At 41.9% G+C, this 12,443-nt stretch overlaps 1 protein-coding gene across 4 annotated transcripts in view; it reads right to left on the bottom strand.

Annotated features, from left to right (window-relative positions):
* ZMIZ1 (zinc finger MIZ-type containing 1) overlaps positions 1-12,443 on the bottom strand; it is a 365,555-nt gene that overhangs the window by 153,991 nt on the left and 199,121 nt on the right. For all 4 annotated transcript variants that reach the window (XM_082308314.1, XM_082308317.1, XM_082308316.1 and 1 more), the window contains one exon: positions 8,719-8,829. In XM_082308314.1, coding sequence (XP_082164440.1) covers positions 8,719-8,778 — 60 coding nt within the window. In that variant the 5' untranslated portion in view covers positions 8,779-8,829. The remainder of the gene's footprint in view (positions 1-8,718; positions 8,830-12,443) is intronic.

Below are 12,443 nucleotides of genomic sequence, written 5' to 3'. Positions count from 1 at the left end.
GAACAAAACCTGTACTAATGCAGATTTCCACAGACACTTCTTTCATACACTTTTAGTATAAAGTGTGTGTATAAATCAGTATTGGTTTCAGAAAAGGTCAATGCCTGGTAATTGAAAAGCCTTGCTCTGTTGCCTGGATCTCCTATACCATGAGATCTGTGAGGAAGATTGTGCATCTATGTGCATGTGCTGGAGGAAAGAAAAGGAAAGATACTGCAGCCTTGGCTTGTCCGTCAGTTTTACCACAGTGTTAGAGATGGATTCAACATCCTGATCCTCAAGCGCTATACACAGAAGCCAGAAGAGCTAAAACAAGGATCACTCCTTAGCTCTGCTGATCAGAATTACATTGCCGTCTTCCTGCTCCATACCTTTCATATCTACATAACTGCAGTATATTTACGATATACTTTGATATAACTTTGTGTTATATAAGGAAACATGCAAGAAATTAAACTTCTTTTGTCATAAACTCATCTACTGCTGTTCCACCCCCCTCTCCCCTACCCAAGAGGAAACTGTGAATTAGGGGTCTAAAGGATCTGACTGAAGACAGAAATGGGGGACACTAGTGGCAACGTGCCCTTTTGTTCATCTATCAATAAGTGGAACAACAGTGCCCAGTCCAGTCTTTGTACCCTTCCTACCACCAGCACCTGGACTGCTATTATGCCAGCCGAGAGCACCAAGAACAGTATGGTTTACAAAAGACTCAAAATAATCAGAGGGCTCTGAATTATATTTCCTTGATCACTCACAAAGAGTGATTTTATAAGTCAAGAAACAAAGGTACAACTGTTTGTTCTTTCTCTAAGGCCATGCTCCGTAATGCAAGGCTCCAATCTATCTTTACATTTGCAATTACAGCTCTACTGAATTATGAAATCAGTTTGCCTAACCAGTTCATTCACTCTTCTTGGCAACAGAAACAAGCCATTTTCCATTAGTATCTCCCTGTCATAACATGCTAGCACGTCTCTATATGTGACTACAGCAATGATGCTGAGGCTTCTTTGGCTTTATCATTCCATAGACAATATAATGATACAGGAGCTTTCTTCTCTAATGCACTCATGATTTTCAGCAGGTAGTTTCAGTCCTAAATATCTCGACATATCAAGGAGTTAATTTTCTCAAAGCAGTGGCCATGCTCTTTCCCTTAGAATACTATTGCATTATTAGAATAATGATCTAAATACTTACTTAAATTGTTAATGCTTTTTATTGATGAAAATAGGCTTATTTGTTCCAGACTTGTTTACCTGCCTTTTTTAAAAAACAAACAAACAAAAAAACCAACCAAACAAAAAAACTATCTTCACAATGTCTTTTAGTAGAGGATTAAGTGAAGGATACAGGCAAAGTGGGGCGTCTACATAAATAATTCTGTGTTATGAACCATTTAATAATTTGAGGTGCATATCACAACATTTTGAAAAGTTGGGGTCAGTGGGTTTTTTCATGCAGTTCTTTCCATATCAAGGTGTTTTAAAGACATTAATGAAGTATTACAACATCGCTTGACTGGAAGATTATTGTCAGTAGTGCACCCTTTGAAAAGAAATAACGCTACCCAAGAGTATAAGGTGAATTGATGGCAAGGGGAAAAAAAAGCACCGACTCAAATTTCCCTGACTTATGTACTGAACCAACTTTAAAAAATGCATTTAAACTAAATACATCTATTCATTTTCTAAATTTCAGGAGAATAAATGCGCTGATTTTGAAAAATAACCAATAGTCTTCAGTATACCCGGTCAACCAGCAGCACGTTTGTTGGACATATTTTGTTTTCCAATTAATTTTTCTTTACTTGAGTAATTTACTTACTTACTGATTGCGTTTTATAGCACTTTTAATCAACCGACTTAATCTTTATTATTTTAATCTCTTAATCTATGCAGAGATAAAAATCTCAAGGTGACTATTTAAAACGACCACTACATGAACTGATACCACCGTGGAAGATGTAAAATTCTCATGGGTCCTACCAGCCAGCTAGACACTACTGAGATATTTCAAAGTCAAAAGGAAAAATGCTTCCCCATACATCTTTTTCATTTGCATGTGCTTACAAAACTGCCCACAGCACGTGCTTTGTGACCTGCCAATGTACAACGGTAACAGCTCTTCTTGCATAATGCACAGAAGTCATAAGGAGCGAACACCACCAGTACAGGAGAGTTTTCCTTCAGTAGATGAGAGTAGAGGTCTGCACAGCTGAAAGCTCTTGGTATTAACAGTACTATCACCACTTCAAACAACTCTTCTAAAAACAACTTTTGCTTTTACAAACAGGTACAATGGTCCTTAAGTGCAAATGCTGTGGAAGTCATACCAGCTATGGATTTGCTGTTGCACTAATGCACACAACAGAAGGAACTCAAGTAGCAAGTGCATACGTATGAAGGAAGTGGCATGACAGAAGCTAGAGACATGTTGCTACCTACGTCACATGTTCACTGCAGAGTCTGACCCAGCTACTGATGAAAAGGATTTCCTATCCTCATCTGACGCCAAGGTGACACTGTGGATCCAACTTACAGATTTCTAGAATTTTAAAATGTTCATCCGTATTTACCAATAGGCAATTTTAAGCAATAGGCCAGATTATTTAGTTGCACAGAAAAGAAGAAAATTATTTTAAATACTATGAGTACTAGAAGTTTTAAGTGTAAGTTTAAAACGTGTATTTTCTCTTTGAAAACAGTTAACATTACTGATGTCCCAGCACTCAAGGACAGATACTGCAGTGAAACAAGCAGCAGAACCGCGAAGGAGAGAAGTGCACCCACACCAACTTTACCAGCCTGCCTCGAAAGATGATGGGTTATATTCCGCCCACTGGAATCTCGTCAGATAAAAAAGTTAGCCAAATACTGCAAACATTGAAAAGGTGTTTTCTTCCCCCTCCCCTCCAGAAGTGTTCTAACACTTTGCTCTTTCCTTTGTGGCTTCACTGCCTGAGCCAGAGCAGCCCCTACCAGGATGCAGGATCTAACAGGGCAGGAATGTTGATTGACAAGTCTCTAAATGGACTAGAGGAGCCAGGAAAGATGTTCTGCTGTCAGTTTTTCCTAAACATACTTAACTCTAGCAGAGGAATATTCCAACAGACTCAGCACAAAAGCAGACAAAGAATTTGCAGCTATGGGTCTCAGAAAAAAAAAAATATAGCTACTAAGATGGCACTGATGGACCATTCAACCAATAAGGTGTAACACTTGAGGCCCATAGAATGTCTTTGTATGGAAAAGAAAGATCTTTTTCACCATTAGCCTTACTGCTGTATGTTACTTCATGTTTAGCTGCCAAAAAACCTGTAACACTTGTAGGGGCTACAACCAAAAAATATGTATTCTAAATAAACGTGCCCTTCATAAGAATACTTCTCATTTTCAAAGTTCTTGAAGAATGAAATTTTCATGAGGCTTTATTAAAACCTTTTCAGCTGTAATTTCATACCAGTCCATATTAACCAGTCCAAAATACTGCTGAGCATTTACATGAGTCTGCAACAATAATATTGAAGAGCAGAAGAACTAGTTCAAACATTTCAGGGCTTAAATGCTAACCGTTATGTAAATATACAAAGAATTCTATTTTCCTCTGAATTGCAAGCGACCAAAAACCCAGTTGCTGAATGATGAAAGAAATGGGCCTGTTTGTTTCCAATTTGAGCAAGAAAAGATCAACACAAACACACAGCAATTACAACTTTTAGCATATCTCTCCGAATGGCTGGGTAGGCATTATAAAGCATCGCAACTGCAGCAATTCAGCAAGCTTTCTTGAAGGAAAGAGGGGAGAAATGCTAATCTGTTTCTAGAAATCTGCTATGTGATGTGTGCCTCCAATTAAGTGGGGTTCCACAAGTGATCCAGCATCATTTGATGATTTTGTTCCACGTGTCCTGATGTAACGCGACACAAGCAGCAGAAACAACCTTCTCTGTTCCCACCATGACCAAATACTTCTGACATCAGAGAGCCTTTTCATACTTCCCTTTAACCTGTTACTAAAATTTCAGCACAGCTCAAGTATGTACCCTGACAACCGTCCTCAGCACAGCAGGAAGATATCACGCACCTATTCTGAAAGGTGTGGCTTCCTTGTAACTTAAATATAGCAAGATTTTCTCCATCTTCCTCTTTTCAAGAATTTCAGAAGAGATGTATAGAAACCTTACAAACTGACAGCAGAGACAACAAAAAGTAGAAGTCCCTAGATTTAAAATAGCTCTAAGTTTTGAAAGTGAGAGTAGAGAGGAGATGTCACGCAACCCACTGATTTTGGCTGGTATTTACTCGTATCACGTAAGGAAAATAATGGACGGTGTTTGATTAAAGCCATACCTCTGGTCAATTACGAGGAACAGTTTAAAAAAAACCAGTCAATTCTCTGTTGGGACTTCCTATGCAGTGGGAGCCAAGCTGGCTCCTTCCAAAGGCTGCGCCTGGGCCCCGGGCACCAGGGAAGCCCTCAAATTCAGCTCTGTGCCCACCCAAGCCAGATCCTGCTGCCCCAGAATTCCATGGTGGAGAGTGCATCAGAGCCACCCGAGCCATGAGTACTCAGTAAATAAACAGATTATTACCCCAGCCTCAAATAGGGCAGTTCTCAGGGGCTATCAGACCTTCGCTGAGCACAAAATCATTTTGTGTTTTTGTTTGTATGGACAAAGAATTAAAGAAAAAAAGTCTGCACCCTGAAGATCCAGCCTCCTTCAATGTACCCTGAAGAGTCTCCTGTGTTATGACAAACTAATTGCGTGTGTTAAGAGAAGGCTGTTACTTTGGCTTTTTCCACTGTATATCAAAAAAAACTATGTTTGATTTTGAAGCACATGCACTTACAAATACTGAGGAAATCAGCTACAAAGAGACCACACAAGCTGTCCAGCCTTCCACAGAAGTCTGGGTTTTTTTAAAGCATAAATACACAGCCACCTCTTCAGTTTGCCCTTTCATCTATTCTGAAACACTTCTTACACACACACACACACACTTCATTTCCTAACTAGCTGATCATATACAAGTTTTGCGTTTGTATCTTTAAAGAGCTAAAAAAGATGAAGGTAAAACACCACCTTGATCCTGGAACAGAAGTCAGCAAGTATATTGTGGGTGTCTTGCAAGTCACAGAGCTGGGAAGAAAGAAGCCTGTCCTGACCCTGTATTGAAACCTGATCTAGTTAAAGAGGCACATGGATTACCATTTATAGCGTTTCTCAGGGGCCGGGGTGAGGGGCAAGGAGGGCGGCAGACAGCTCTCAGTCTGGCTGCATGAGCCACTAGCTGGCAGCAAGGTTATAAAACATGCAGATGCTGGGCGCCAAGGCAGCATCGTTTTCCTCCCACCGTTGCAGTGCACCTTCCATGCCGCTGCTGTGTTAACCACCCCGACAGCACACAACTCTTCGGGAGAACAGCAGTACTGTTTGTTCACAGGCTGGGAAGAAAGGATGAAAGACTGGAGACAGAGGAAGAAAAGATAGGCAAGATTTTTGTCTGACCCTGCAGTTAATCCCCCAAATCGGTGAAGATACGTTGATATGGCCATGCAAGGTACTGCTTTGCTCCCAAAACCAATGTGTACGTAACAGTGTGCGGTTCAGTTCTCTATGGGTGAACTGGAAATTACGCTTTGCAGAACCACGTTAATTTTGCCAGCTAATGACCTGTCTGAAAGAACAAGGTAAATATCTCCAAGCTGGAAATTTATGACCCTGTGACAGAGAGGTGAGTCTCCTCCAAAAAGCTAGTCAGAGTCGGTTTCTGTCTCCTTCTCCACCATGGCAGGGTAACAGCACAAGATTTTGGAACTACGAAAAAGCAAAGTGCAGTCTCTATGCTAAGTTCTTCAGCAGCAACAAAAAAACTCAGCCATTCTTCTCCAACAAAACTGCGAGTATTGCCACTTTCACAAAAAAGCTTTCTGCTATATATTTTTGGTATTCAGCCACTACCTTAGTTAACTACACTTTTTCATGAATTGAAAACAAAAGCATCCCTATTCTCTTATTCCAGCCTGTACAGAACGCAGGCACCACGAATTCACTAGCATGCCCAGGTAGGATACCTCCTTGTCAGGCATCCTTTGCTGTCTGACAGAACAGAGCAGCTAGGCAAGCATGCCTCTGCCCACCAGAAAACCCCAAGCTTTCTTCCGAACGGGATCAAACAAAACCGAGAATGCTCCATGAATGCTGGGAGGTCTGACCTTCCTCCCTGCCCCTTGGCCTTCATCGCTTAAGAAACATCCTAGCTGCCTATGTAAACGAGCACTATGTATAAATGAAGTTAGTGGTTTAACTGACACAGTACCCATTACGTAGCAAAAATGTCTCTTTAATACTGTAAGAAATGTAATTTGATATTCTTTTATCTAATTAAAGTACAAATTCTCTATGCACAGAAACTGACAGCTCTAGAAGAAGGAACTGAGCAGCATCCTCCATTTGTCTCCACTTGATCTGAAGGTCTGTTCTTACAGCTGCAAGGTTAAATTGTTCTGCAAGTCACTTCATTCTTCATCCTATGGGCTCGGATGGCCAAAAAGGACACCAATTTGTGCCAACCAAGAGGATGTTTTTTCTGAACCAGGTAGTTGTTTGTAAGAAACTGGGATGAAATCCCCAAATTCGTATTTCCCTCAGGCCTCTAAAGGGCCATGAGATGCATTAACTTTCACCACAGAGTGATAAAAGAGAGAGCGAGCCACCACAGACCGAGGCTGGATTACTACCAGCGATTCTGCAGGGACAGATTCCTATTTCTGCTCCTTGACCTACGAACTAGCTTTGTTTGATTTATTCTGAAATGCTCTCTTATAAAGGAAACATGGAGAGAAAAATCAGCTGGTTTAGGTATAAACTCTATTCTTTTTTATATCCCCCAAAGCATCTGCATGGCCAGACTTGCAAATAAACACACGTTTTCTGTTCTTTGTGTTACAACACATTCTAGAAAATATAAGCCTCTATTAATATCTAGGCAAGCATGACAAAACGTAATGATGGAGACCGCTGAAACTAAGAGAATGGAAACAGATGATCATAGAATCATAGAATATGTCAAGTTGGAAGGGACCCATAAGGATCGTCAGGTTCGACTCCCTGCTCCTTGCAGGACAACCTAACCCTTAACCATATGACTAACAGCGTCATCCAGATGCTCCTCGAACTCTTGACAGGCTTGGTGCCAGGACCGCTTCCCTGGGGAGCTCATTCCAGTGACTGACTACTCAATGACAAACCTTTTTCTAATGTCCAATCTGAACCTCCCCTGACACAGCTTCATTCCTTTTCCTTGAGTCCTATTGCTGGTCACCAGAGAGAAGAGATCAGCACCTCCCCCTCCGCTGCCCCTCTTGAGGAAGTTGTAGATTAAAAAAAAAAAGTTTAAGAATCTATACTGATCCAATACCACCCCCATGCTTATTTTTTATCAGTTCCTTTGATTTAGGGGGCTTTGCGCTGCAACACAAAGACATCTATGAACAGGGAAATGCTGCGCTCCCTCAAGAAGCAACATGCACATGTCCCACAGCAAAAGTAGGCAGGGAGTTTTTTAACTTAGTTAATGCAAATATCAAAATGAAACAGCAGGACTCCGGCCTCTAAACATGCTGTGGCCTGAACTGACAGAGAAAACTGCTCAGACAACAGAGAAAAATGTTTTGGGGCCATTATTTCACAGAATAATCTCCTTCTGCTTTTCCAATGTAATTCAGAAAATTTCAACCAGCTCTGAAGAGATGAATTTTCGAGCACATCTCATGGATCCCACTGGGATAACTAGTCTTCAAAATACCTGTGTGCTTGCATTTATGCACCTGTTTGCTACGTGCATGCATTGGTTTAGAGGTAAAACAAGAAAACATCAACATGAGAAACCATTCTCTTGCTCATCTCCTTTACACAAAGGACCATGGCTATGAACTTTCTGTAAGGATTCTTGCACGCGGAGGAGAATGTATGTGAGGGGAGGATACATGCTGCCTGCAATGCCAGAGAGCAAAGCTCACTGAGAAGGGCAAAGAAGGAAAAGATGGCATCTGCTCATTCCATCCTTGCCTTTGTAGTTTCACTTGGTTATAAAGGCAGTTACAAGCACAGTTACAGTGGGGAAATCTGTAAATGAGACTTAGATCCCACTGCCTTTTAGTGAATTATAAGGGCCCTTCATCTTCACAAACAGATTCTTCTGAAAATTCTACCTTGCAAATGGAAGTTTTTACATCTCTGCACAAACTGATTAACCCAAGCACTTGGACATATACCAACCGTCCAAGTTCAAGTCTCCAGGTAGTGCAGCTCTCAGATCAGATACTGGATTAGAATCAAAACTGGCCCATCGAAATTTTGGATTACTGTGCTCAGAACACAAGTATGACAGCTGCCCACTGTGACACCTTCAGGGCAGAGCTGGCAGGACTAGCACTGCTCTGCTTTCAGCTGAGACAGATTTGCTGAGTCTCCAGGCTGAAGATTTCTTAGAAAAGTGAAATGGAAAGTTTGGCTTTTGAGGTTTATACACCTGCTCTTGCAGCAGATATTCTTCTCTTCAATAAGATTACAATGTCTCATTCCTACCATTCTCCTCCCCTCTAAAAGGCGAGGATATTCATTAAGCAACAGGTAACCATAATGCACAACACCCTGTCACACAATACACAACGCTCATCTAGCAGCAACGATCTCCACCTTCAGCTTACCTGTTTTATGCACTGCAGCCGGTCATTAGTCTGCTGTATGTGCCTGTCCATAGAATTCATTTTGATTGTCTCCACTTGGCTTCTACCTGAAAGCCATTAAAATCCCTCGATCTGCAAGACAAAAAGGACAGTAAAGATCACTAAGCACAGTCCATTGCACTTCTATCACCTGAGCAATCGAGCAGAGCCACTTGCAAGAAACCCCTGAGCACGCTGCAAGATAAAATACTAATAATCCCAATAACAATGACAGTCTGGCTTTTGCAAGGACAAGGGCATGGGGATTCTTCCTAATCTTCCTCTAAGAGAAAATACCTCCCATAAATATTAAGCGAATAACAGAGTATTATATGGCCAAATAACACAAAAGGTGTGCTATAAAGACTCTGTATTTCTGTATCAAAAATAAAAGCAATAGGTATACTTTGGACTCTCCTCCAAACTTAAGGCTAGCAGACCTCTTTAATGAGCCCTTGAAACGGCTGAGATGACAGTGAGTGAAGGACGGGGATTCACAACTCAACCAAGACTTTCAGAATGATGATTCCAGATACACAACCCAGTGTATATAGAAGAGGACTGATGTTCAGACCAAAATCATAGAATCATAGAATCGTCAAGGTTGGAAAAGACCCTTAAGATCATCAAGTCCAACCATTAACCTATCACTGCCAAGTCCATCATACCATGTCCTCGAGCACCACATCTATCCGTTCTTTAAATACCTCCAGGGATGGAGACTCAACCACTTCCCTGGGCAACCTGTTCCAATGCTTGACCACCCTTTCGGTTAAGAAGTTTTTCCTAATATCCAACCTAAACCTCCCCTGGCACAACTTGAGGCCGTTTCCTCTTGTCCTATCACTCATTACTAGGGAGAAGAGACCGACCCCCACCTCACTACAACCTTCTTTCAGGTAGTTGTAGAGAGCAATAAGGTCTCCCCTCAGCCTCCTCTTCTCCAGACTAAACAACCCCAGCTCCCTCAGCCGCCCCTCATAAGACTTGTGCTCCAGACCCTTCACCAGCTTCATTGCCCTCCTCTGGACATGCTCCAGCACCTCAATGTCCTTCTTGGAGTGAGGGGCCCAAAACTGAACACAGTACTCGAGGTGCGGCCTCACCAGTGCCGAGTACAGGGGCACGATCACCTCCCTGGTCCTGCTGGCCACACTATTCCTGATACAAGCCAGGATGCCATTGGCCCTCTTGGCCACCTGAGCACACTGCTGGCTCATGTTCAGGCAGCTCTCAATCAACATCCCCAGGTCCTTTTCTGCCAGGCAGCTCTCCAGCCACTGGCTGAGCCATTCCTGCCTTCTAGAAAAATTGGGCTCTTTAAGGTATCCATAGCTGAACAAACTACTTGTTACCTCTGGAAAAACATGTCCTGCGTTCTTTAGGCCCATCTCTAACAAACTGTGTAACTTAAGGCAAATTAAAACTTCCCTGTGACTTAAAAAAAAAAAAAAAAAATCTAGAAAATGGAAACGAAGGCTCAGAGTGGTATTAGGAGTTTTAATTTGTGTTGCTATAGCTGTATAAAATCATCAAATGAAAACTGGCTACAAGTTACGATGATCTAGAGAGCAAACCAGCAGTCCTCTAAGCCCACCACCGACGCTCATAATGCGGAGTTATGTTTGTGGATACAGCTTGGTACACACTGGTGCCATCAAGATGAGCCCTGCTCCGTGTAATTATTAACTCTTTTTCAGAGCCATGCTTTACATCATACTCCATGATCACACATAAGCAGCTCTTTGTCAAGATAACAGTATATGTCTGGAATCAAGAACAATGCCTGCAAGGGGGGGAAACAGTAGGTCCTAAATCAACACACACACATCATGCTGAGTTTGCCATTTACCTCTCCCTTATCCTTGTGTTCTGACTGGGGTAAGAGGGTTAGCCACAACACAAACAGCCCTACTGATCTGATAGGCAGGAATGGCCAAAATGGCACTCGAACCAAGAGCAAGACACTTAAAATACAAGTAAGCATAAGTAATCCCCCCAGTGTAAGCGTGCCTTGCATTTCACTGGGCCCCCTCCACCCATTCCCTCTCTCTGGCCTTGCCTTATAATATTCCTATAGTTGCAGAACAGCAGATCACAAAGAGAGAAGCCAACAACTCGTCAACAGTTTCAGGCCATAATTCATGTCACCAAACGCTTTGCACCGTGACTTCTACTTATTTATGTTTTAAGCAGAACTGCATGAGACGCCAGCCTGTACTTAATAAGCTGAGCAGTTTTAAGTGCTTTTTTCTAGAATTCACTTCTCAGGGGCACAGAGATGTTTCACAGATACGTATGTATACTCTGCTGTTTCAATCACTTTCACGGCATCTAAAATGGAAATGAAACCATCAATATCGCGCATTGGAACACGAAAACAGTCTTTGCCTACAAATTCCCCTATCCTTTTACTGCGACAGAGCAGTACAGTCTAAAAAGTTGTATCCTGACGCTCATGAGCAAGGAGTGGGCACAGATTCAGAAATACATACCCAAATGCTGTACTTATATGAAACTTTATACTAGCACAACCAAGGTCCCAGACTTGCACAGAAACCTCTCCCTCATGAACCTCTTCAGTGGCACTGAGCGGTTTGTTATTCACAGAGCTGTCCGTGACAAATCTCTTTTCCACTCCCTACATACACATCAAGAGAGAGCAAATTTTTCAGATAGTTGTTTGGTTAGAGAAGCTGGCCGCTCACCACTCCTACTACACATGACTCAACATCTCTTCTGCTAAAGCCCCTCTACAAGACCAGCACTGTCCATACTCAATCCCCAGAAGGAGAAGAGTGTTCCCCATGGTGGGAACCCTGGCTGCCTGGCTGTCACAACAAGACAGACTCCAGACCACAGCATCTGCGTGCGTCCCACGCACCCGAGCTGCCTGAGATTTCTGTACCTAGATGATAATGTTCTTCCATGGCTCCTGCCGGATTAGACTCGGGGAAAGAAATCTTTTCTGCTAGACAGCTAAATGAGGTCTCGTAACAGCAGCTCAATCTCCTCATCTCCACACTCCAGACACAAGAGGGTTCAATAAAGCACTCCTGTCAATAAATTATACTACTTATGGAATGGAATAACCAGTTTCACATACAAGTATTATCGTTTGATTATGCCACTGCCACCTTCTCAATAGCAAATGCCATCCAAAGGTTCTTTAGCAAATGTAAGTTGATATATTTTATTAAAAGCAAGTAACAGTCTTATCTGCCTTTAAGACCCCCAAACAGACCTCAGTAGTCATGAAGTTTAATCTCTCAGTGGACAGCAGAGGTATTTATCAAGAGATAAGGTAGCCCAAACATGACACCACTTGAGCAGTGATCCATCTTACAAGCTGGGACACATTATCTGCATTTTAATTGAACATCAGGACAGATGGAGAAGGGCACGGTGAAAACAAACACATACATGCACATAGATTTTTGTTGAAATATTTGAAGAAATACAAACTGAGCCTTTTCTTTTTTTTTTTTTTTTTTTAAGAAGTCAGGACATTTTTGCTTAATGAACCAGTAAGCAAAATACCATATTTCTGGTTGACTTCGTAACACAATTTTTGCCTATTTTGGCATTACTTATTTAACCTCCTCCGTGCTATACAGCCACACAGAGAAACTGGAAGCCAAGTTGAAAAGAGTATCTATCCCAAGCAACAGATACACAGACATACCCTATACTGCCAGAAAACACAA

Source organism: Platalea leucorodia, assembly GCF_965183815.1.
Source record: "Platalea leucorodia genome assembly, chromosome: 4".
Taxonomy (NCBI): domain Eukaryota; kingdom Metazoa; phylum Chordata; class Aves; order Pelecaniformes; family Threskiornithidae; genus Platalea; species Platalea leucorodia.
Note: the sequence above shows the minus strand (reverse complement) of the source record. Positions and strands in the feature narration are given on the sequence as shown.